Source organism: Spinacia oleracea, chromosome 4, assembly GCF_020520425.1.
Source record: "Spinacia oleracea cultivar Varoflay chromosome 4, BTI_SOV_V1, whole genome shotgun sequence".
Classification (NCBI taxonomy): Eukaryota; Viridiplantae; Streptophyta; class Magnoliopsida; order Caryophyllales; family Amaranthaceae; genus Spinacia; species Spinacia oleracea.
Window position 1 is genome coordinate 163381102 of NC_079490.1, and position 27397 is coordinate 163408498.

Sequence of the window (27397 nt, forward strand, 5' to 3'; positions counted from 1 at the left end):
TATCTCAGTACTCAACTGCGAAGGAATTCGCTGTTCTCAAAACTCTCTCAAACTCGTGCGGAAAAAAAAAACTAGGGTTTTTAACCTAGGCTCTTGATACCATGTCAAATATTGTGTAATCTCGTATCATTCTCATTAATCACACACGTATATATAGTACAACTCAGTTACCTAACCCTAGGTTACACATTAGGTAACATACCATAGTTAGGACTCTACAGAATATTCACAGAATAATATCTAATATCTTAACAGTTAGCCACTTAGCCACATCGTGGTAAAGATGAATGTGGGTCGGGTCAGCCCGAAACCCGACCCGGCACGAAAAAAGCTCGTCCCTGCACGGGCACAAATTCGTGAGCCATGGGCCTTAATTTTTTGGAAAAAGCACAGCACGCTAAATTTAGTAAAATTAGCCTTAGGCACGACGAGCCGGCCCGTCCCGACACGAAAGCCCGTGGGCTCGGGCCGTGCTTGGGCCTTATTTTGAACTTTTCGCCCCGACACGATACAACATGGGCCTGTCGTGGGCACGGCCCGGTTAGGCCCATGGGCTCGGCACTAAGCCCGGCCCGGCCCGACCTACAACCATATTTACTTCATGATAGTTTATGTGACAAATTGTTTTTGGTTGATTTCGTGTAGATTAAGTGTGGGTCTAACCTGTTAAGATTCAGTTTTAACTAGAAGAAAACCTTTTTTAATTCGACAATCCGCGTTAAGTAGTGGTGTTATAACACCAAGTATTGAATAAATATGCAATTCAAACATTCAGTTATCGCATATTGTTTAGATCCGTGCAATTCACGTTTGGAGATGAACTACTTAAGATCCAGTTGCAAATAAAAGATCAAAAGAAAACTTATTTAGATTCGACGATCAGGTTTGATGTTATTCACATTAAATAGTGGTGATATAACACCACATATTGAAGTATACAATTCAAAAGTTAAGTCAATACATATCGTATCTAATTAGCACTACAACAAACAGGATCAAAGAGGGCGAAAAATGTCGCCCTCTTTGATCAAAATATCGCCCTTTTATCTTTTAAGGGCGAAATAAAAATCGCCCTCAACTCGCCCTGTTAGGTTCGTCCTATTAGCTTTCCAGGGCAACATTATATATTCGCCCTTTTTGATCAAAATCAAAGAGGGCAAATAATTTTCGCCTTCTTTGTTTGAAAACAAGTAGGGCAACTTAAATCTCGCCCTCTTTGCTTTTATTTCGCCCTCTAAAACAGTTTAAATAGGGCAATTTCCTGCGTCTTTTTTGTTCAAAATCAAAGAGGGCAACTTGATAAAGTCGCCCTCTTTGTTCTATTTTTTATTTTTAAAAAAAATAAATCAGCTACTTAAAAGTGAACGAGAAAGCTGATACGCTCAGTACACTCAGTAACACACTGGTGACGAGGAAGATGGATTACCTTCCTAAGCTCAGGCGTATATTACAAATTTGATGGATGAAGGATTCAAATCAACTTGTCCAAACAAAATATAAAATATTTGATCAAGAAAACGACACTGTGAACTGTAAAGTTTATAATATACTACTGTCACAAGCATTTTGCATGAGAAGTAAAGTACGGAGTAATGGAGTATATAGTTTCACAAGACAAGACTTGGTGTCTTAGGCTAGACTCCCCTCTTTCTCTGATCCTTGGCTATCTTGTTAACATCTTACAGGCAGCATAACAATGTCAGCTTACAGGCATAAAGAATTTGAACCTGCACAAGCAAGTAGTTATCCGTTAGCATAACAATGCCAGTCTTATACACAGTGATCAGTTGAAGAAATGATGAAAAAGAGGCATATTATATGTACTGGTAATATAACTACTCCAATACTCAAGAAGATGGTAGAATTGAATTGAATGGGATTGAGTAAATGCAATAACCAGTGGTTGATTCCCATAGCCGACCTAGTGATAATTAGAATGATTGAAAATCGAACACCCTACTCCGATCCTATATATATTCTCTAGTTTAATTTCTGATTTCTGAAATAGAAGTAGCAAACTTAATCACTGCATTTCTCACTGACAAAACCAGCCCACAACGTTCATTGCAGTGAGATTTCTTCCTGTGTGACCATTACACATGGTCTCGAAACTACGCATGTACAGCAGGAGGGTGATACAATACATGGAAGATCTTTAGAGAAACAAGCACCAATCTATGTTTAGAAATTACAACCAAATCCTGCTCAGAAAATGCAAACCAATTAATCATGATATCACTTCATACGTCCAGACTCCTACTATTCAGTATTAGAAAGCCTACAAGAAACTTTGTTCCCATGAGTATTTTCTCAGAGAGTCAAGGTGAGGTTTGATAAGAATGATTCACTTTGTCTCTTATTTTGTTAACACTTGTGTTCTTTTTGTATGTATATTTTTCTGCTTTCATTCTGGTTGTTTATTTTTCAACTTAAGCTTTGTTTTGTTAATGGGAGTTCACCCTTCATTCCTTGGTTGATTCACAGGTATGTATTATAGGTTGACTGAAACCGAAGGATTGAAAGCTATATCAGAATTTATCTTGAATTGTACTTTTATATTGCAACATCTCCTTCAAACTTTGTCTATGATCTTAGTCATATTGCACCAAGTTAAATAACTGAATCTGTAGCTTAAAGTGTTTTTGGTGTGAGTAATCTCAAACTTCATGCTGTGTTCTCTGTGTTCGGTACAGAGAACCTAACATGTGGTATGCCGGGGTATAGCCGTATAGGAGAATTAGATAGCCTACAGTTAGGAGCAACCCATTAAGTAATAATCATTAATTTTCCTCATTGCTTCTTTAATTTCATGCCTTTTCTTGAACTTCTTATTAGCACTTCTGCTAATGCCCTTTCCCCAAAAGACCAAAAAAAAAGAGAAAGAAAAGAAAAAACCTCTTTGTTGGCTGCACACCACTAGTGTCATACTCATTTGTTGGGGTGACCATTGTTTGATAATTTATTGCTGTCTATGTTAATCTTACTATCAGTTATGCTGTGCATACAGCACTTGTTTGCACGCAATGCAATTTTTCCTTCTTGGACTTTGGGGCCAATATTGGATACGTTTAGATTTAAAACTAATAACATTAGATAAGTTGAGTTAATTAAGGGCTAATTAGTTCAGAATAGTTCAAGTCTAATAAGTTCATATATGATCTAATTAGGGGTTAAAAGTTAAGATAAGTTATGTTCAAGAATAACAAGCTCAGTTCAAAACTCAAGGCCAACAATGATAACTGATAAGTGCTATTAAGTTCACTAGAATAATCTTAGACTAGATTGTAAGGAGGTTTACTACTCTCCATATCCTCCTTCCCTTGTTTGTTCTTAGTGTAGATGTTAAGGAGGTTTACCACTCTCCAATATCCTCCTTCCCCTTGCCTGTTTAGTCTAGATTGTCGAGTGTCTAACTGCCTACTACCTAGGTTCTACTTGGCAATACTGCTCCATCCTCCCCAGTCCCCCCCCCCCCACCTACCATGTGTGAAATTTCAAAACAATTAATTTAAATAGGAGTATTATTCTGAAGCTAGCTAAGCTTTGGCATGAAATTAAGTATACTATTACCATATATACCAAGCACCAACAAGCCAAATAGCAGTTTCGACAACAGTTTCTAGTCACCAGAACCTGTTCTTAGATGAAGCTCCTACCGCATCATGGCCGGTCTCTCATTGTTTTTCCTATGTCTAGAACAGTTTATAAAAGCTCAGATCTCTCAATAAATTTATATCTACTCATGTAAATATGATATCACTTTTCAGCTAACGATCTGTAAATTAATTTTGGCAGCATCTCCCCATAAAATACTTGTATTTACCCCAACCCCCACAAGTATATATTCACAATAATTTCGATTTCATTTCAAGTATCAAATATTACCTCTTTATGTCAAGGATTCAAGGCCAATTTTCTCCATGATTAACTTAAGCTTCTGTTCCAGTTCTTCTTGTTTCTTCTTAGCTTCATTTTCCTTTCTCAAAGTTTCAGCTTTATGATGCTCAAATTCAGCTCGCATCGTGTTGTTCTCATTCTGGAGTTGCACTACAGTTACTTCCAACTCAGCCCTTCCTTTCTTCTCGTCCTTGGACAACACCGGGTGACCTTTACCTAACCCCCGTGCATAACCTGAACGATATCCAAGAACTTTTTCATAGGCCACATCTACGGAAACATTGTCTGCACCTGTCTCTCCAACTTCTTTCTCATGCAACTTTTTAAACTCGTTGTACTTAATTTCAGCCTCGTCATCAAACTTTCCATTTTTGTGCCTATCGATAATATAAAAGTAAGAAGAGAGAAAGTGATGAGTGAGGAGTTAAACTATATGCAACCAGACTATCCTTGCATTGACAAATTAATACCTCTTTGTCTTCTCCCATAGCTTCAAATACATAGGGTCGCCATTAGCTTGTGTTGTTGATGTAGTTGCATTTGAACTAGATGCATTTGTGGCCTCGTTCTCCTCTTCACGCTCATTACTACCTGCCTCTGCCTCAAGTTCCTAGGAAATATATACAGTAAAGTTTATACGGAGATTTGGAACATCAGTAGTCAGTAGACTCGGTCGGTGTAGGGTAGATAACTAACCTAGAGCAAGCTGATAATATATACAGTAAAGTTGTTTTCATTAATTATAAACAGTAAAGTTTGACAAGAAGTTTGACAAGAAGCTCACCAATTCATAAATTGTCCTAGCTATTGATTTGGCACCACAAGCTGACCGGATCTTCTTTGAAAGAGCATTCGCCCTATTCTTTTCACTTCTTTCCTATTATTTACAAAACTGTATATTAGATTACTAAAACGATGACAATGCAAATAAATATATATATCGTAATTAATACTTGCCCTCTGTTTAGGAAGGTTCCAATAGCTATATATAAGCCACCTCCATTGAGCAAGATCAATTGTTGCTGGGCAGGCACGCTCCACCTCTTTCAAATTTCTGCTCTTTGAAAAATAGGCCGCCTTCAGCCTTTCTCTCCGATGTCTGTAAAGGGTAGAACATTGAATCCTTAATGCTTTATCAATGTGTGTACCGTCAGCTTCACTGAAGTCATACTTAGCCTACAAAAAGTTGAAGACGACAGCTTGTTATAAAAGAGAAGTTCAGCTTGCTGCTGCTGGTCACAGCAAAGATAGGATTCCACAACTCTAATGGTGGATAACAGTTAGTTGATTACTCTAATTTCTAATAATAGTTAATTAGCAACCCCTATATTCATTGTTTGTTTTTTGTTTGTGTTTTCACTGATTTGGCCAAGGAATGCAACTGATTCGTAGCAAAAGATCTGACTAACTGTCAAATGTAACCTGAAATCAAAGGAACTTACGCCACCGTTAATTCAAATTCCTATTCACAAGTTCCTGTCCACAAGGGAGCTAACCTTTAATTCTTAAAGTCATGGGTTCCTAGCATTCTGAAAGTAGCGATAACTCTGATCTGTTTGGTTGTTGGCGAAGCAAATACCTCAAATCATAATGACAGTCATAATTAAAGAAGAGAAACCCCTCAAACTTCTAACTCTTTTGAGGTATTCACATCATCTGGGACCGTGAAGAACTCAAACATAACACATAACCTAATAATGCAGTCATAGACAAAATGTTATCATAAACAACTAAAACTTCAATTACATTTATAAGTACATAACGTCATAATCTGTCAGGATCTTATAACATTACAGAAGAAAGATTAATTCTCCCACTTAGCTGATTAACTATTTGATTATTTAACAAACAAATGTTATAACTCTTCCATTAGTTTAACATAATTACAGGTAAAATGAAAGGAGAACAATAAAAGGGATATCCATTTAAATAGCATTACCTTTCTCAAATTCAAAAGCAAGATCAAAGCCTAATTCCGAACAAATTAAATTTCCCATGGATTCAATTTAATCAAATTCAATTGAATCAAACTGAAGTAACAGAAATATAAACAAAATTAAAACATGAAATTGATGATTTTGGAGAGAGTAAAAACCTTCTCAGAGTACTGACAGGGAACGCAAGGACCAGAAGGAGAGCACTCAAAAATAGTTTCCGACGCCCTATTCCTTCTTCTTCTTCGTTTTTTCTCTACTACATACAACAACAAATCATAAACAATATGACACCAGTTACTGTACAAATCCTAATTCGTCACTTAGGTTCAAAATTCAAATACCAGCTCACAAAAAAAAAAACGCAAACAGAGAAGAGGTTGAACAAATACGATACCAGACGAACTTCAGGGGAACTTCAGATAGGCGACCTCAACAAAATTTCAGGCAAACTCTACCAAATTTCAGGCGAACCAAAATGCATAATATTAGGGTTTATGACCAGCGAATTGAAGATTGAGAAGGATTGAGAAAGCTAAATTAGAGATTTTGGGGGAGAGAAAGAGCTTCTAAATTGCAGATTTAGGGAGAGAGAAAGCTGAAGATAGGGAAATCAAATTTCATTTTGGGATTCTTGCGAATAGAAACTAGGAGAAGTTTTGGCAGAGTGTTTGAAGTTAGGGTGGAGCACTGGTGCGTTCCTGGAGTTAATTCTTTTGTTTTGTTTATTTTTTAAAAAATAATTGATCAAAGAGGGCGAAACAGAAAAGTCGCCCTTCTATTACTTCTCAAAGAAGGCAAAATAACATTTCGCCCTCTTTGTTTTTATCAAAGACGACGACATTATTTTGCCGTGTTTGCCCTTTTATACAAGGACGACTTTTTTCGCGCCTTTCCATTTACAAAATAATCGCCCTCGTTGATACTGATTCTTGTAGTGTAGATCCGTGAATTTCAAATTTGTATGAACTATTTCAGATCCAGTTTACAATTTAAAGAAAAATTATTTGGATTGGACAATCAAGTTTGACGTTATTCTCATTAAATATTGATAATTAATACTCCCTCCCTCCCTTAATAGTTAAGACACTTGAATTGACGTATTAATTTAATGGTCTTAGTTGATAGTAAAGTATTTTTTTAATATAGTTAGTGGAAAATGGGTAAGGGATAGAGAATGGTGAGTGGGGTATGTGAATTTTTAAATGATTTTTTGTAGGGAATAGTGGTGTAGGTGGGTTAGTAGGTAAGTGTGAGAAATAATATAATATTGGTAAGAATTTTCATTTATAAAAACGGTGCAAGTATTAAGGGACGATCCGAAAAGAAAAACGGTGCGAGTATTAAGAGACGGGGGAGTATAAACCACATATTGGAGTATGAAATCCAAATATTATGCCATCACATATCTTAGTGTTTGATTAGGTTCGTGTAATTCAAGTAATCAAGTTTAACTAGTTTTCTTGCCCGTTCGTATTGGTTTTGGTTATTGGGTGGAGTAATGTTTATCTGTTTTGGTTTTTTGTTAAGATAAACCTCAAAGTTGTTATGTGTACAATTTTGTTTTGCTGAACTTGTTTGCCTAATTGGCATGACTTAAAGGGATTAATTCGAAATGTCAATGATTGAATTGATTTTGAGAAATTCTTTGTGACTGATTAATTGGATTGAAGATATTGGTGAATTACTGTGAGAAGATGAATTGTTTTCATGTATTAATTTTCCGGTTGTAGAAGTTAGAAAGATTGATTGTTTAAGTGTAGTAACGGAGTACTAATTGATTAATCACTGATTTTACTCATTACTAGTGTGTGGTCCAGGCGGATGCCGCGGTTGCTACTTTAAATAATTAAATTTGGAGATTCTTCTCAATTCAGCTCAATATTTGATCAAAGTACGTGTAGTCCATAAAAGTGAAAAGATTCATTAACTTGATCAATTACACATGTACATTGCGTCATTTTTCATGTCAATTAATTTTTCAATTAGATCATCTTACAATTCATTTAATTTATTTTCTAATGGAACTAAATGGTAAATTAATAAACACAAAATTAGATATATGCAGGACATGTTTATAGTTGATGCTTGTGAGACTTATGCTATGTTATCATGTTTAATTCATGGTTTTCATAATGTTTTAATTTGTTATTTTTATTCCAATATATTCTATAAGAAATAAAAGGTAACATAAATATTTAAATGTTTTAGACTTTATGTTAACATTTATTTATAAATTAATGTGCATGGATAAACAACAATTAGTGGTTGGTTAAGATGGTAATGAGAGTTATTCTCCAAACTTTAGGTCTTGTGCTCAAACCTTCTACGTAACAAATAAACTTTTTCCGCAACGCCTTTTAATATATTAGTATAGATTCATCATTCATCCAAGTTAAATATTCTCAATTTTTTAATGGGTTTGCTGATGAATCATATTTATATAGCGTATTCTAGGCTCATTTAGGTTGCATTTCTAGGCATTCGTCTCATTTTAGTTGCATTTAGAGTCATAATTGCATAAGTCGTCGTTATTGTACTGTATTACGCTCCGTTTGTGTTTTCTTTGATATTTCAGGTGATTTTACAATCATTTGGGTGCTTTCGGAGTGTTTGGAGGTGGATCGAATGATCACCGGATGGTTTGAGTCGGAGACGAAGTGTTTGATCGGAGAATTGAGTTTTCTGGGGATGATTAACTCGATGTATCGCTTGTGCATAGCCTCGCAAGATCCCTCGTTGGCTCGCAAGATCCCTCGTTGGCTCGCAAGACATCTATCGTAGGCTCGCTACATCTATCGTCGTGCCTCATCGCTTCATGGTTGCTTGCTTCACTAGGCCAGCGAGGGATGGCTCGCGAGCTCCCTCGCTGCTGTAGACACCTACTTTTGTCCCCATTCCCGAAAGGGAAGGTTCGATGATGAAAACATAAATCTCCACTTGACAACGCATCTCCTATAAAATAATGAATCTCAATCACCCTTCTCGTTTCACCTAAAACCTGCTATTTATAGAAACCTGCTATTTATGGAAACCTGCTAAAAATAGTAACTGCCGTAAAGGGTAGCTTCTAAAAGTGGCAAGTCATAAAAGATAGAAACCTGTCAGAATTAGGTGTTGCACTCCAACATAAATCCTAAATGAGATAGAAAACTGCGAGAATCCTATTCCTAACATGATTCGGAAATAAGAGTTACGTATTAATTAAAATCCTAACGAGCCTAGAGTTCGTAACGGGCCCAGACGCATTCCGCCATGAAATTGATACGCACTAAAAGACTCGATTAAGTCTCAAACACTACGGATTTCAGGAATCCGAATCTGACTAAGAAAACAGCCCAGACCCTATTTTCAACGCCTGGCTCTGGGCGCCGAAATCTTCGGCGCCCAGGCCTGGGCGCTGGAATTACCTGGGTACGTGTTTTTTCCTAATTCTTTGTGGATTAGAGCTCTGCAATTCTATCTTTCCACGAACTCTTTCCTATAAATAGACCCTTAAGTTCGACGTGAAAGGGACACAACACACACAATTCATATTCTGAGTATTGACTCCAACCCCTAGCCTAAGCCTCACGCTGCGAAATTGTTCACGCGTTCTGTCGCAATCGATCCATAAATCCAACAGAACGTATCCTGTCCCATAATTTGAGATTCGTTAAATAAAAAGGAGAAATAGCAAAGTCAAAGTGGTTAGTTTTCTGAGAACCGTGACGCACCTCTCAAGGGTGCGTCGTAATGTGTCCCTTTTCGATGATTTAATTGCTTTCCTCGCCCTTTTTATGAACTGTTAAACTAACTAAATATGATTGTCCTACCACGCCTAACAAATATAATATTTTGGGGAAATTGGATTATCATGCTAGGTCCCTTAAATGCTATTTAAATCAGATAATCGCGATCGATCTAGTATTATATGTTGCATATTGCTAAAATCAACTCAGATTAGTTTAATAAGTTAACGAATGTCCCTTCAATTATTTATGCTGAGCTAGTAAGGATATCCTGCCTCTGGAGTTATCGACGAGCGAGTACTCCTCTCGGTATTTACAGTTCCCCGAACCCTCAATCTCTACTTTGCGGGTGTATGTTGAGAGATCCCCACACCAGGGATCACAAGGGAACCTACGGCCGTCGTGGTCAAACATAATTGCACTCCCTTTATGTCACGATAACCGGGTTTTGTCAGTTTTTCTAATTGTCGTTAAAAACTGAATGGCGACTCCTATATTACTAGTCAATTGGGTGTAAACTCACAAGAAATCCAATTACACTTGATTGAATAAAAAGAATCGTCACACCCACGAGGGACGAGGTCACGCATTAGCCTCGTGCTTTTTCGACCCCCTCACAGTGGCGACTCCACTGGGGATAGTGAAGGAAATACTCGTGCTTGTAGGTAATCAAAATAGCCGAAGGGTGAAACGATCCTACCCCGCGTTTATTTCCCCATCAATTTGGGACGACCTGAACATCAGGATATTCATGTGAACGGGCAGAACCGCATAATGAATCTTGGCTCCCTCAGGGAGTTTGGACTAAGGATACCCATCGCCAATCGGGGGGTGCATACGCTTCGAATGTTGTCCACTCGGCACTTTCGCTAGTAGTACACCCATCCCAAACCCAATCGCTCGCCCACTAGGTCCCTCTTGCCTGCGTGCGCCCTTGGCTTGCACTTGCGGGTTGGCCTCTTGGGCGAAATTCGTCTGTTGAAGACACTACCTCGACCGGGGCATGTGTTCGATCTACGATAGAAGCGGTACCAAAGCAGGCGCAAATAACTACCCATAGAAGCCTATCATAAACTACACGACATTTTATTATCGCCTCATGATGAATGTTAGTTATGTGTAGCGAAATATGTGATTGTGTGTGACAAACTATCCTAGAAAACCAACGACCTTAAAAATTGCCCAAACATCATAGACTAATTTGCCATAGAGTTATACCGAAATACGTGTTCCGCAAACCCGAACGATCGCCACAAAAATAAGCGACGCGCGGCATGGCCTGTAACGAATCCCACAAACGCTGCACAAGGCGTAAAGTGTTAGGTTATGATACATATGACAATTCATAAATCATGCGGAAACAACCATTAAGCCAGGAATACATATTATTTACACATAATCATATAGCATAATTTAGATGCATACTCTTTGTTGCGTGCCTTCCCTAGCTGCGCCCGAACCGAACAAGAACAAGTCTTTAGGACTCTAAGTGTCGTCCCTCCGTAGATAGTCCACAGCACGTCCGGATCCGCCTTAAGATTGACCAACTAGAATCGCCCCTAAGGTACTATAAATTTTCGGCACTTTTGAGCAAGATGTGTGACTGAATTTTTCTCTCAAAAACTCACTTTGAATACTTGAATAACTCGTTATAAATTGTGAACCCAGGCCACATATTTATAGGGGTATGGAAAGAGAATTGGAATCCTATTAGGATACGAATTAATTAAATTAGAATTATAATAAAACTCTTATTTAATTAATTTATCAAATAGAATTAGGAATTTAATCATTAAACGAATTCTGCAAGTTTTAGGTTTCGTATGCGAACACAAACACTTACGCGAGCATGACCCGCAAGCGTGCATGCCATGCCCGTGCACAGCCCACACGGCCGCACGGCCCACGCGAGCTACAAGCCCACGCGAGCTGCTGCAATGCTCGCAGCCCACTGCTCGCAGCTGCGCGCGCTGTGCGCGCTGCCACGGCCTGGCCTTGCGCTGGGCCTGGCGTGGCCTTGGCTGTTCGTGTGGCGCGCTTGGCTTGCTGGGCGATGGCCTGGCTTCGTGTTGGGCCCTCGTCCGGCAGGCCTCGTCCGATGCTTATTCGTATGACACGCTTCCGATTAATTTCCCGATTCCGGAATTTATTTCCGATACGAACAATATTTAATATTTTCGATTCCGGAATTAATTTCCGTTTCGAACAAATATTTAATATTTCCGTTTCCGGAATTATTTTCCGATTCTGATAATATTTCCGATTCAGACAATATTTCCGTTTCCGGCAATATTTCCGATTCCGGCAATATTTCTATTTCCGATAATATTTTCCGATACGTACCATGTTTCCGTTTCCGGCAACATCTACGACTTGGATAATATTTATATTTCCGATACGATCCATATTTCCGTTTCCGGCAATATCATCGTTTCCGGAGTATTCATTTCTTGCCTGTGACGATCTCAGCTCCCACTGAAACCAAGATCCGTAGATTCCGAATATCCATAGTTGGAGTATTTAATGCCATTAAATACTTGATCCGTTTACGTACTATTTGTGTGACCCTACGGGTTCAGTCAAGAGTAAGCTGTGGATTAATATCATTAATTCCACTTGAACTGAAGCGGCCTCTAGCTAGGCATTCAGCTCACTTGATCTCACTGAATTATTAACTTGTTAATTAATACTGAACCGCATTTATTAGACTTATCATTGAATGCATACTTGGACCAAGGGCATTATTTCCTTCATAAAGGACGTTATTAGGCAAGCACGCAAATCGAAGTCGCAAAAGTAGACGCAAACAGAAAACGAGAATCAGCCAGGGACGCATTTTCAACGCCCCTGGCTGGGCGCCAGAATTTCTCACGCCCGACGCTGGGCGCTGAAGTTGCTGCTTGGCCTTCTGGTCAAGCGCAGCAGCCTCGGTGCCCGAGCAAAAGAAAAAACACGTAGCACCAAAAAACGTTCGTAAAAAAAAGAGTTGCTACGAAGGCGTAAGAAAAAGCACTCGATTCTAGAGGCGACTCAAAAAAAAACAAATAATAAATAACTCTTTGTGTCGTTGATAGGCCTCCTACGACGAAAATGTTCGGCACCAAAATCGAACACGCTAATAACTATGAATGTCACACGGGCAAGTGTTTCGAAAATTCAAAGAATGACCAAAAAAAACCAAAAAGTGTACCAATAAAAGAAAGAGCAAAAAAAAAACCAATAGAGAGAGTCGAAGTCTAGACTAAGTAATGCTTGAAACTTTGGGAACCTAAACTTTAGCTTATCTTATGCCTAGGACTGGCCTGTCACTTGGTGCCGATCAGGGAATCAACGGTTAGTGCGTCTCGAAGATACATCGCCAACATCAGGTTTAGTGATTCCGAGCTTCGTCCGTCATCCCTCATTTCAAGGATCTCCGCTTCCCCAACCTCGATTCGCACCTTCAAACATGTCCATCGAAGATTTGCGAGACCAGATGGTCCAAATGACCCAACTTATGGGCAAATTGAAAATGGAAAATGAAGCTTTAGCGGCTGCACAAGCCAAAAATGACCTCGATAACGAAAAGAGGATTGAAAAAATGGTCCTATAGCAAACCATGGGGAGCAAATACTTCTCCCTCGATCCTGAACCTTTTCCTGGCAAACTACCAGAAAAGTTCAGTTCATCTGACTTACCAAAGTTCAAGGCCACGGACAATCCCCGTGATCATCTACTGAGCTTTGTGAATGCCATGAACTTGAAAGGCGTGGACAAGTCCATGTATTTACCTGCCTTTCCTTTGTCCTTGGAACCTGCTGTGCCGCTCTAATGGTACTATCACCAGGACCCTAAGCTCTTCCCCACTTGGGAAGACTTTGTCAATGTCTTCATCAAGCAATACTCGTCGAACATGGATTTCTAAGTCACCATGCGCGAGCTGGAAGTTCTCTTCCAAAAGAAAAATGAGGGTTTCACAACCTACTTTGCTAGATGGAGGGACCAGGCGTCCCAGCTAATCAATAGGCCTCCCTAAACAGAATTAGTCCAAAAATTCATTGACAACCTGGACCCGGCTTACAGACAACACCTTAGGTACCTGGGACTTGACACTTGTTAGGTTATGATACATATGACAATTCATAAATCATGCGGAAAAAACCATTAAGCCAGGAAAACATATTATTTACACATAATCATTTAGAATAGTTTAGATGCATACTCTTTGTTGCGTGCCTTCCCTAGCTGCGCCCGAACCGAACAAGAACAAGTCTTTAGGACTCCAAGTGTCGTCCCTCCGTAGATAGTCCACAGCACGTCCGGATCCGCCTTAAGATTGACCAACTAGAATCGCCCTTAAGGTACTCTGAATTTTCGACACTTTATAGGCAATTGTATGACTGAATTTTTCTCTCAAAAACTCACTTTGAATACTTGAATGCTCGATATAAATTATGAGCCCTTAACTCATATTTATAGACCATGGAATAAGTAATCGAATCCTACTAGGATACGAATTAATTAAATTAGAATCCTAGTAGAATTCTTATTTAATTAATTTATCTTTTAGGATTAGGAATTTTAATCATTAAACAAATCCTATACTCTTTAGGTTTCGTATGTGAACACAAACTCTACACGAGCATGACCCGCAAGCGTGCAGGCCATGCCCGCGCACAGCCCACACGGCCGCTCGGCCCACGCGAGCTACAAGCCCACGCGAGCTGCAGCAATGCTCGCAGCCCACTGTTCGCAGCTGCGCGCGCTGCCACGGCCAGCTGGGCCTGGCCTGTTAGGTTATGATACATATGACAATTCATAAATCATGCGGAAAAACCATAAACCCAGGAAAACATATTATTTACACATAATCATTTAGCATAGATTAGATGCATACTCTTTGTTGCGTGCCTTCCCTAGCTGCGCCCGAACCGAACAAGAACAAGTCTTTAGGACTCCAAGTGTCGTCCCTCCGTAGATAGTCCACAGCACGTCCGGATCCGCCTTAAGATTGACCAACTAGAATCGCCCTTAAGGTACTATTATTTTCGGCACTTTATAGGCAAATGTGTGACTGAATTTTTCTCTCAAAAACTCACTTTGAATACTTTGAAACTTGTGTTATAAATTGTGAGCCCTAGCCTCATATTTATAGCGGTATGGAAAGGGAATCGTAATCCTATTCAGATACAAATTAATTAAACCTAGAATCCTACAAGAACTCTAATTTAATTAATTTATCAAATAGAATTAGGAATTTAATCATTAACCGAACTCTGCATGTTTTAGGAAACGTGCACGAACACAAACACTTGCACACACACGCACGGCAGCCACGATGGGCCCCATGCGTGCGCGCGAGCAGCAGCCCACTCAGCGCCCGCGCGCGCTGTGCGTGCTGTGCGCGCTGCGCGCTGCGCGCAGCCTGCTGGGCCTGGCCTTGCGCTGGGCCTGGCATGGCTGTTTGTGCGGCGCGCTTGGCTTGCTGGGCGATGGCCTGGCTTCGTGCTGGGCCTCGTCCGGCAGGCCTCGTCCGATGCTTATTCGTACGATGCGCTTCCGATTAAATTTTCCGATTCCGGAATTCTTTTCCGATACGAACAATATTTAATATTTCCGATTCCGGAATTAATTTCCGTTTCGAACAAATATTTAATATTTCCGTTTCCGGAATTATTTTCCGATTCCGGTAATATTTCCGATTCTGACAATATTTCCGTTTCCGGCAATATTTCCGATTCTGGCAATATTTCCATTTCCGATAATATTTTCCGACACGTACCATGTTTCCGTTTCCGGCAACATCTACGACTTGGATAATATTTATATTCCCGATACGATCCATATTTCCGTTTCCGGCAATATCATCGTTTCCGGAGTATTCATTTCTTGCCTGTGACGATCTTAGCTCCCACTGAAACCAAGATCCGTCGGTTCCGAATATTCATAGATGGAGTATTTAATGCCATTAAATACTTGATCCGTTTACGTACTATTTGTGTGACCCTACGGGTTCAGTCAAGAGTAAGCTGTGGATTAATATCATTAATTCCACTTGAACTGAAGCGGCCTCTAGCTAGGCATTCAGCTCACTTGATCTCACTGAATTATTAACTTGTTAATTAATCTTGAACCGCATTTATTAGACTTAACATAGAATGCATACTTGGACCAAGGGCATTATTTCCTTCAGTCTCCCACTTGTCCTTAGGGACAAGTGTGCATTTCCTAATTCCTTTGTCGCTCGATGCTTGCTCTTGAACATAAGGTAAGAGTTGTCATCCTTATTATGTCCAGAGGTGTTCCTCGGTTTCAGAGTTCAACTGATCAAATAAACAGATAATCATAGCCTATGATTCATCCGAGCACGGCCATGCATTTCACAGTTTCTAGCTCTCCGAGTGGCCTTGTACAACTTTTAAGCATCTCATCCCGATTTATGGGAGGACAATCCCAATCTTGCGATCTTGAGATTAGACTTCGTTTGATAGGTGATTACCTGAGCGTTGCCTTTATAGCCTCCTTTTACGGTGCGACGGTTGGTCAACGTCAAAGCAACCAGTTCTCAAACAAGTAATCTCAAATCACTCAGGTATTGAGGATTTAGTGTCTAATAATTTAATGAAATTTACTTATGACAGACTTTCATCTCTTACAGTAAAGTTTCATAGGTCTTGTCCGATACTAGTCTTCCCAAAGTAAGTATCTATGCAAATGATTATGACATTGCCATGTCCACATAGTTCAAGAAACAGAACTACTAGTCATCTTGCATTCTAATCGTCTAACGTTTTCTATGCGTCCAATTTTATAGAAAACTCCGACTAGGGACCATTTTCAACTTTTGACATTCAAGTTCACTTGATAGACATTTCTTAATCACAGGACTGGTCCTGACAGTCTATCTTAAATATATCGTCAAATTTGAAGGAACTCATCATTTAATACTAAACCAAGATTAAATGGAATATGAAAACACATTTCATATATGATAAATGTTCAACCCCAATGTTTTACAACCATGGGCCTCTAACCCATCTTTAAAACATTTCATGGAATTCAAAGCTATGTTTGATTTCCAGTGCTACAACGTGAGTGTTGCTTCTCACTTGTTGCATAGGTTTAGTTATCATGCTTTGCCAATCTTAATATCCTTTTCATCGAATGTTCTTCGAGATATGATGATAAGATCTTTTGAGTTTGTTTATTATGTGATCTAGTCTTTCTTACTTCGATAGTGGTTCTACGCATTTTGCAATGAAGAATCATCAAGTTAGCAGACATGTGATCCACCCAAGTTCAATGAAGAACTCATTAATATAAACAACTCTGTTTCATTGCTTCTTAGGCAATAAGTACTTTTACTTCAACTGTTTAGGTTGCTAGTGATGCTTTGTTTGGATTTGCTTATCCAAGCAGTTCACAGATATGTGGAAGACTTTCCAGCTATATCTTAGAACATATTTAATTTCCCACGCAACAACTCATGGTCTTCAATCCATGTTGCCATTTCAAAACACGATGCTCTTTAGCTCGTCCTTGTCAATGGTTAACTCCAAAGGGTCTTTGCTTGATCCTTTGCCAGTGTTTATGCGTGTAGCATCAATATTTAGCATATCTTTATTTCCTTGAATCAAGAACTATTCCTATGTACCTTTTCAAGTACTATAAGTATTCTTGATCTCAATCTAGTTGATCTTTACTTAGATCAATAGAGATTGGTATGTGTTCGTCATGGCTAAAGTCATACGATACGTTTTTGGCGATCCTCATATTATATCATACATGATAAATTCTTTTGCAGAATATTTCTCAATTGAATTCTATTCATGTAACTTTAGCTCATTCAATTTCAGTAGATACTGAATCCAGCTAAATTCTTTGACATATAATATAGGTGAAGAATCTCATTAGATTCTTTGATGTTAACTTAGTAAATGCTTATACATAGTTCAAAACAATATCATAAGATCTTTGTAAATAGATCTTAATACCCAGTATGTACTAAGTTTCGCCATGGTCCATCATTGATGAATAATTTCAAATCTAAGTCATTAGCATTTGAATGTTATTTTACAATAGAGAGATATGTGTGTGATACACATAGGACCAATTAAGTTTTATGTACTCCCACTAAACTTCTTATATATCTATAAGAATCATGTACATTTTTATGAAATTAAAATACTTATTAGCTTCACTAAAATACATTTCTAATTCCCAATTGCTTGCTTAAATCTGTACTTAGATTTCATAACCTAGCTTTCTCTTTCAAGCATTTATTTGGATCCACAAACTCTATGACATAACATGTACATATTGTATTCCATCATTTGATTGAGGAATACGTTTTGTCATCCAATTGCCATATGTACCAATATGCAATCATTGCTTGAATTATAGACTTAAGCATTACGATTTTGCATGAGGTTTCAACACAATCCATGCCATGAATTTGCTTGTAACCTTTAGCAACTAATCTAGCTTTGTGTGTGAACACAATTCCATGTTTGATGGTTTTTATCCTTAAAACAAACTTGCAACCAATAGGTGTGAAACTATTCTTGCAAATCAACAAAATTTCAATTTTGTCATCAAAACATTGAGTATGTTTTATGGCCTTTAACCATTAAAACATTTGAGTCTATATATGGCCTCTAACCTTTTTAGGGAATCTGGGTTTCGTCATAGCTTTCTTACAAGTCACAAACTCATTAATCTACATGATAATAGTTTGACTGCAAGTTGTAGGTTTCTTCACTATTTAATAGAAGAATCTCATAGTTTCATTGACCTGATCTCTATGTTTCTTCACTTATCTAATAGAAGAATCTCATAGTTTCAGTGACTTGAATTCTATGCCTACTTCGGTATAGAACATCAAACAATAGAATATCAATAGCCACTTGAAAGTCCTTTGAATATTCTTGTTCTCCTTGAAGCACTTGTAAAGTCTTCTAAGAGATGTCTATTCTTTAAAGCCACTTGTAAAGTCCTTAAAGAATAAGTTCGGATTTTCTGAAGCACTTCGAAAAGCCTCCGGAATGTCCGTTTATGTTTGTTGTTCGCCTCGAAGACTTTCGAGGTCTATTTTCTCCCACTTGTCATTTTGGAAACGAATCTCCAAAAGGACATTATTTCGAGCAAACAAACATTATGTTCTCAAAATTCGTGGTAGAAACAATACCCTTGTGCCTCATTTGAATAAATCACAATGAAACATATATCTATACTTGGGCCTTAGTTTGTCGAAATGACAAACACTAAGCTCCCACTGAGTTTAGGAACTTTCTAGATATATTTTATGAAAAGTTATTCTGAAATTACTTTTCAATAGCTTTGACGAATTTGGTTTAGTTTGGTGGTAGTTGAGCATTTTGTTTTAGAAATTATAGGAAAAGTTTTTATGATTCATCATTAATCGAATCAAGTACCAATTGACTTCGATTATTCCAACTAAGATATGCCATATCTTATGGAGCTAGATTGTGAAATTACAACACACAATCATTGATGATCATATTTGGTCTCAAGTAATCATCAACATGATCTAACCTAGATCTTTATGATTTCTTGCCAAGTGGATTTTATACTTCTGAATCTTTGAACTAGCCAAACAGATTCAACTTATATCACATTTGAGTAAATAAACCTATATTCACTCAAATCCATGTGAAATAATAAAGTCATAAAATCTTTCTTTAGCTTTGAACTCTATCGTCTAGGCGTTCTAACAATAGTTCATATCTTTTGTTACTTTCAACAAGTAAGACTAGTTGTCTTAAATTGATCTAGAAATCAATCAATTTTCAAAAGTCCATCAAAATAGAGCTTTTGAATGTTAATTTGTTGATATGGTCTAAGCAACAATGCCAAAGATTAGTGGAACTCAAATCAAGGGTTTGACTTGAACCTAGTAAAGTTCTTTAAAGAGTTGTTTGTTTTAATCAAGCATATTGACTCAACCTGTAATTGACCATTTCATTCAAATAAACAAACAAACAAGCATTGTTTTTGTTCTTCTGAATGTGAGTCTTTCTGTTTTTGAAGCAGAAATTTAGGTATGCTGATTATGGAACAAAATAGCCATTTAGTTCCAGCCTTTGAAAGGACTTAAAACAAACTAGATGACCCTACAACTAATGTAGCATTGCCATGCTTCATTTCCCACTTGTAGGTCATTAGTGTATCCTAGCTTCCATTGTTTGAGTTATTACCGAAGTAAGAACCTCAATCGGTATATGATACCAAGGAAGTTTGATTGCTAGGTCACTTCTCTTTAAACATAAACTTATAGGTAGAAACGAAATCGTAAATTCCTTTCATTTGTTCCTCGTTTTCCTATTTCTTGTACTTTTTCTTATAGTTTTAAGAATTGAATTCTTTAGTGTTGACTTTTATACTTTGTTAGACATGTCTAATGTCACCAACAAGGTTCTTTACCATTTTAATTTATGTTGAATATTTTGTTTCAACTAGATGATCTTACCAGAAGCTTCTAAAGTTCTCTAAGCATCGATCTATTCGAATGTCTAGGGACTAGACTCATTCGAGAATTAAATGGACAAAGATATTAGGTTGTTAACCATTGGTAAAGCTGAGCGTATTAAACTCAATGCTTCATGATTTCAAAACTACAGTGTATTTTGAATTCACAAGCACCAATTGGTTTGCCATTCTATTTTGATATTCGAAAACAACCATAAAAGTCGATATAAGAAACGTACATTTTAAATTGCTCACTTTCTCTCTTTTCCGTGAATCGTTCTTGGATTCACTACCAATCGAGGAAATTTACTGTTACCTTTCTAAAAGGATTTATTGCAGTGCAAGATATTTAATTATAAACAATAATTAAAACATACATTGAAGCATGCAAAGTCTAAACATTTATCATGAATAATAACTTGAAATTAAAGCAACCATGCAATTCAAACAAGTTATTAGCATTTTATTCGATTTTATTGTTCCGGCAGGTGTGAATAAAATGATTCCAAGACCCTAAAATCATTGAAGAACTAAGCACAGTTTGTCGACTTAATCCTAAAACATCTTAGGTAAGCAAAAGCCTTTTGCTAATAGTCTAGAAACTACTCTTGGTTGATAGGTACGTCTAAGAACTTGTTAGGTAAACCTATCGATTTTGCCACGACATAAAAGGACTCCTTACTTATATCGTTGAGTTTCACCAAAACTAACATGTACTCACAATTATTTGTGTACCTTGCCCCTTTAGGACCAATAAGTAACACCTCGCTGAGCGAAAACTATTACTAGATTGATGTAAAGGATATCCAAGCAAGTGTATATTTTGGCATGGCACCTTTTAACTCAATTTTTAAGTTTGGAACTTAAGGCTCTTACTATGTTGGTTAGATTTTAAGTGAACTAAAATCCTTAATCATGCAACATAATCAAGCTTTTGATCTCATGCATTTTAAGACATATTTAAAAGCAATAAATAACTTAAAACATGCATAAGATATTTGTGATCTAGTATGGCCCGACTTCATCTTGAAGCTTTAACTTCAAAGTCCGTCTTGAAAATCTCCGTGGGAGGCACCATTTTCTTCAAATAGGATAAGCTATAACTAATTACAACTATTTGATGGTACGCAGACCATATTTGAATTGAAAAATAACTTTGGTACTTCAGACCAATTACATTCAAATTAATGGTACGCAGACCATATTTTCTATCCTATTTGGGCCATACTAGTCACTTTATAACCTGCAAAACAGTACATATACAATATATACCATTCACCAATTCATTATCATGAATGGCCCACATAGCTGGTTAGTAAAACACATTATGCATCACGTAAACATTTGCAGCAATTAATCAAGGGCACCAATAATCTACCAATTATTCAGTCCTTATTAATTCTAATCAAGTTGTTTTAACCTTAAGGATTTGTAGACCTAATCAAGAGTTTATGACTAAAAAGCGCTCCCACTTAAACCAATAAATTCATATGCTTTACCAATTTTAAACATAAAAATGTATTTCTAGTCTAACCGGAAACATACAAATTTAATTAAAATTTAAAGCTCATATAAATTTATAATTGAATCCAAAAAGTTTAATTTAATTTCAGTCGCATTTAAATTAATTCATGATTTTAATTTTAGTAAAATAATTAGAATAAATTACATTTATTATAATTATAATATTCAAAATTAAAATCCAAGAAAATAATTTAAATTATTAATTTTAAAATTAATTAAAATTACGTGAACTGAAATTTTCAAATTAAACATTCAAAACGATCTAATCGTAACGCAAACACCCTACGCGTTGCACGCCCATGGGCCGCACGCACACAGCCATTGCTGGCCATGTGCGCGCAGCCCATGCGCTCGTCGCATAGCTGCTGCTTCCCTATCGCAAGCCTCCGCACGCATTGGTGCTCGCTGCGCGCGCCAGCGCTCATCGCACGCGAGCTATCGCTCGCAGTGCGCGCGCGACATCGCTCGCTGGGCGCGCGACATCGCTCGCTGGGCGCGCGAGCCATCGCTCGCTGGACGCGCGAGTAATGCTGGGCGCAGCGCTCGTGGCACGCGAGCTTGCGCTCGCTGCGCGCGAGGCTGCGCGCTCTTGTGCGAGGCAGCGCGCGTTGTGGCGCAGCTCGCTTGCTGCCCACACGCGACTGCCTTGGCTCGCCCTTCGCCCATGCCCATTCGTCCATTGCTCGTGGCACACGACACAAGGCAGGGCTGCTGCCTTGTGCTCGTGCACTACGCCCTTGCTCATTGTATTCGTGCCGCACGGGCGACGAGCTCCCTTGCTCGTCGTCGCATGCCCGCATTATACAACACCCCTTAAGGGTAACACGAAGCGTCCATTGCTTTGTGCGTGCAAGTTATATGAACGAATCGCATAAAAAAAATTTAAAATTTATAAAATTAATGACAAATTAATAAATATTATTAATTTCATAATTTTAGGGCGAAAAATCGAAAATTTATTATCCAATTGATTTCCGATTGTTATGGATTCAAGTCTAGGTCATAAAAATTTAAAATTTATCATAAATTTACAATTTTTATGGTGGTTTTTAATCATAGGTTTCTAATTAAATTACAATTAATTATGAAAATCAAATTAATTCTAAATTATTCTAATTTTCAACAAATTAATCATAATTACAAATTAGATTGCATAATTAACAAGACTAGGCATTCAAACTTGTTAAACATATGCAGTAGGTCAATCAAAAATTCAAGATTTATCAACAAGAATCGCAAATATTTAATTTAACATCTTAAATTTACGAAATTTTGCATTCGAAAAACTAAAACCTTCGAAAAGTCATAGTTAGGCTTCGAATTTGAGAATTCTGGGTTCGGCAGAAAAATACTCTTTTTGTCAAAATTTTAGAATGCCTTTTACTCGCGGAATTGACACAAAAATCACTCGATTTGGATGAGTAACGAAGAAACTGCCGAAAAACTGCGTACGTATAATTAAATAAACGCAATTTGCAATTAATTAACAATTACGAAAATTAATCACCCCTTTTAATTCTTGCAAATTTGTAATATTTAACCATGTTCATGCAATTTAGATTATGAAAATAATAAGGGGCTCGTGATACCACTGTTAGGTTATGATACATATGACAATTCATAAATCATGCGGAAAAACCATAAACCCAGGAAAACATATTATTTACACATAATCATTTAGCATAGATTAGATGCATACTCTTTGTTGCGTGCCTTCCCTAGCTGCGCCCGAACCGAACAAGAACAAGTCTTTAGGACTCCAAGTGTCGTCCCTCCGTAGATAGTCCACAGCACGTCCGGATCCGCCTTAAGATTGACCAACTAGAATCGCCCTTAAGGTACTATTATTTTCGGCACTTTATAGGCAAATGTGTGACTGAATTTTTCTCTCAAAAACTCACTTTGAATACTTTGAAACTTGTGTTATAAATTGTGAGCCCTAGCCTCATATTTATAGCGGTATGGAAAGGGAATCGTAATCCTATTCAGATACAAATTAATTAAACCTAGAATCCTACAAGAACTCTAATTTAATTAATTTATCAAATAGAATTAGGAATTTAATCATTAACCGAACTCTGCATGTTTTAGGAAACGTGCACGAACACAAACACTTGCACACACACGCACGGCAGCCACGATGGGCCCCATGCGTGCGCGCGAGCAGCAGCCCACTCAGCGCCCGCGCGCGCTGTGCGTGCTGTGCGCGCTGTGCGCGCTGCGCGCTGCGCGCAGCCTGCTGGGCCTGGCCTGGCTGTTTGTGCGGCGCGCTTGGCTTGCTGGGCGATGGCCTGGCTTCGTGCTGGGCCTCGTCCGGCAGGCCTCGTCCGATGCTTATTCGTACGATGCGCTTCCGATTAAATTTTCCGATTCCGGAATTCATTTCCGATACGAACAATATTTAATATTTCCGATTCCGGAATTAATTTCCGTTTCGAACAAATATTTAATATTTCCGTTTCCGGAATTATTTTCCGATTCCGGTAATATTTCCGATTCTGACAATATTTCCGTTTCCGGCAATATTTCCGATTCTGGCAATATTTCCATTTCCGATAATATTTTCCGACACGTACCATGTTTCCGTTTCCGGCAACATCTACGACTTGGATAATATTTATATTTCCGATACGATCCATATTTCCGTTTCCGGCAATATCATCGTTTCCGGAGTATTCATTTCTTGCCTGTGACGATCTTAGCTCCCACTGAAACCAAGATCCGTCGGTTCCGAATATTCATAGATGGAGTATTTAATGCCATTAAATACTTGATCCGTTTACGTACTATTTGTGTGACCCTACGGGTTCAGTCAAGAGTAAGCTGTGGATTAATATCATTAATTCCACTTGAACGGAAGCGGCCTCTAGCTAGGCATTCAGCTCACTTGATCTCACTGAATTATTAACTTGTTAATTAATACTGAACCGCATTTATTAGACTTAACATAGAATGCATACTTGGACCAAGGGCATTATTTCCTTCATGGCCTTGCGCTGGGCCTGGCGTGGCCTTGGCTGTTCGTGTGGCGCGCTTGGCTTGCTGGGCGATGGCCTGGCTTTGTGCTGGGCCCTCGTCCGGCAGGCCTCGTCCGATGCTTATTCGTACGATACGCTTCCGATTAAATTCCCGATTCCGGAATTTATTTCCGATACGAACAATATTTAATATTTTCGATTCCGGAATTAATTTCCGTTTCGAACAAATATTTAATATTTCCGTTTCCGGAATTATTTTCCGATTCCGATAATATTTCCGTTTCTGACAATATTTCCGTTTCCGGCAATATTTTCGATTCCGGCAATATTTCCATTTCCGATAATATTTTCCGATACGTACCATGTTTCCGTTTCCGGCAACATCTACGACTTGGATAATATTTATATTTCCGATACGATCCATATTTCCGTTTGCGGCAATATCATCGTTTCCGGAGTATTCATTTCTTGCCTGTGACGATCTCAGCTCCCACTGAAACCAAGATCCGTCGATTCCGAATATCCATAGATGGAGTATTTAATGCCATTAAATACTTGATCCGTTTACGTACTATTTGTGTGACCCTACGGGTTCAGTCAAGAGTAAGCTGTGGATTAATATCATTAATTCCACTTGAACTGAAGCGGCCTCTAGCTAGGCATTCAGCTCACTTGATGTCACTGAATTATTAACTTGTTAATTAATACTGAACCGCACTTATTAGACTTAACATAGAATGCATACTTGGACCAAGGGCATTATTTCCTTCAGTCTCCCACTTGTCCTTAGGGACAAGTGTGCATTTCCTAATTCCTTTGTCGCTCGATGCTTGCTCTTGAACATAAGGTAAGAGTTGTCATCCTTATTATGTCCAGAGGTGTTCCTCGGTTTCAGAGTTCAACTGATCAAATAGACAGATAATCATAGCCTATGATTCATCCGAGCACGGCCATGCATTTCACAGTTTCTAGCTCTCCGAGTGGCCTTGTACAACTTTTAAGCATCTCATCCCGATTTATGGGAGGACAATCCCAATCTTGCGATCTTGAGATTAGACTTCGTTTGATAGGTGATTACCTGAGCGTTGCCTTTATAGCCTCCTTTTACGGTGCGACGGTTGGTCAATGTCAAAGTAACCAGTTCTCAAACAAGTAATCTCAAATCACTCAGGTATTGAGGATTTAGTGTCTAATAATTTTAATGAAATTTACTTATGACAGATTTTCATCTCTTACAGTAAAGTTTCATAGGTCTTGTCCGATACGAGTCTTCCCAAAGTAAGTATCTATGCAAATTATTATGACATTGCCATGTCCACATAGTTCAAGAAACAAAACTACTAGTCATCTTGCATTCTAATCGTCTAACGTTTTCTATGCGTCCAATTTTATAGAAAACTCCGACTAGGGACCATTTTCAACCTTTGACATTCAAGTTCACTTGATAGACATTTCTTAGTCACAGGACTGGTCCTGACAGTCTATCTTGAATATATTGTCAAATTGAAGGGACTCATCATTTAATACTAAACCAAGATTAAATGGAATATGAAAATACATTTCATATATGATAAATGTTCAACCCCAATGTTTTACAACCATGGGCCTCTAACCCTTTTTTAAAACATTTCATGGAATTCAAAGCTATGCTTGATTTCCAGTGCTACAATGTGAGTGTTGCTTCTCACTTGTTGCATAGGTTTAGTTATCATGCTTTGCTAATCTTAATATCCCTTTCGTCGAATGTTTTTTCGAGATAGGATGATAAGATCTTTTGAGTTTGTTTATTATGTGATCTAGTCTTTCTTACTTCGATAGTGGTTCTACGCATTTTGCAATGAAGAACCATCAAGTCAGCAGACATGTGATCCAGCCAAGTTCAGTGAAGAACTTTTTAATGTAAACAACTCAGTTTTATTGCTTCTTAGGCAATAAGTACTTCTACTTCAACTGTATAGGTTGCTAGTGATGCTTTGGTTTGGATTTACTTATCCAAGCAGTTCACGGATATGTGGAAGACTTTCCAGCTGTATCTTAGAACATAGAAATTAATATTTAATTTCCCACGCAACAACTCATGGTCTCCAATCCATGTTGCCATTTCAAAACACGATGCTCTATAGCTCGTCCTTATCAATGATTAACTCCAAAGGGTCTTGCTTGATCCTTTGCCAGTGTTTATGCGTGTAGCATCAATATTTAGCATATCTTTATTTCCTTGAATCAAGAACTATTCCTATGTACCTTTTCAAGTACCATAAGTATTCTTGATCTCAATCTAGTTGATCTTCACTTAGATCAATAGAGATTGGTATATGTTCGTCATGCCTAAAGCCATACGATACGTTTTGGCGATCCTCAGATTATATCATACATGATAAATTCTTTTGCAGAATAATTCCCAATTGAATTCTATTCATGTAACTTTAGCTCATCTAGTTTCAGTAGATACTAAATCCAGCTAAATTCTTTGACATATAATATAGGTTAAGAATCTTACTTAGATCCTTTGATGTTTAACTTAGTAAATGCTTATACATAGTTCAAACATTCTTTATTTAGATTTATTCATATGGGTCGAATGTCTCCAATGGAGTCTTTCGTGTTTGATTTAGTAAATGCCATTACTTAATCCAAAACAATATTATAAGATCTTTATAAATAGATCTTAATACCCAATACGCACTAAGTTTCGCCATGGTCCATCATTGATGAATAATTTCAAATCTAAGTCATTAGCATTTGAATGTTATTTCACAATAGAGAGATATGTGTATGATACACATAGAACCAATTAAGTTTTTATGTACTCCCACTAAACTTCTTATATATCTATAAGAATCACGTACATTTTATGAAACTAAAA

The 27397-nt window shown here is 37.9% G+C and overlaps 1 protein-coding gene across 1 annotated transcript; it reads right to left on the reverse strand.

Moving 5' to 3' along the window:
* Positions 1 to 1646: 1646 nt before the first annotated feature.
* LOC130472114 (uncharacterized) lies at positions 1647 to 6675 on the reverse strand. Its single transcript, XM_056842560.1, has 7 exons — positions 6639 to 6675; positions 5993 to 6090; positions 4855 to 5073; positions 4682 to 4774; positions 4368 to 4507; positions 3886 to 4274; positions 1647 to 1727 (listed from the first exon to the last, which is right to left on the reverse strand). The coding sequence occupies exons 1-6, from the start codon at positions 6673 to 6675 to the stop codon at positions 3890 to 3892; spliced, it is 972 nt and encodes a 323-aa protein (XP_056698538.1). The 3' UTR covers positions 1647 to 1727; positions 3886 to 3889.
* Positions 6676 to 27397: the final 20722 nt, after the last annotated feature.

Excerpts from the sequence above, each read along its gene's own strand:
- LOC130472114 (XM_056842560.1), bottom strand. The coding sequence starts at position 6,675 with ATGTCGTCGTCTTTGATAAAAACAAAGAGGGCGAAAT. Across the intron at positions 5,074-5,992 it reads CCTGTCAGTACTCTGAGAAG|GCTAAGTATGACTTCAGTGA; the intron begins GTTTTTACTCTC and ends AACTTTTTGTAG. Across the intron at positions 4,775-4,854 it reads GGAACCTTCCTAAACAGAGG|GAAAGAAGTGAAAAGAATAG; the intron begins GCAAGTATTAAT and ends TGTAAATAATAG.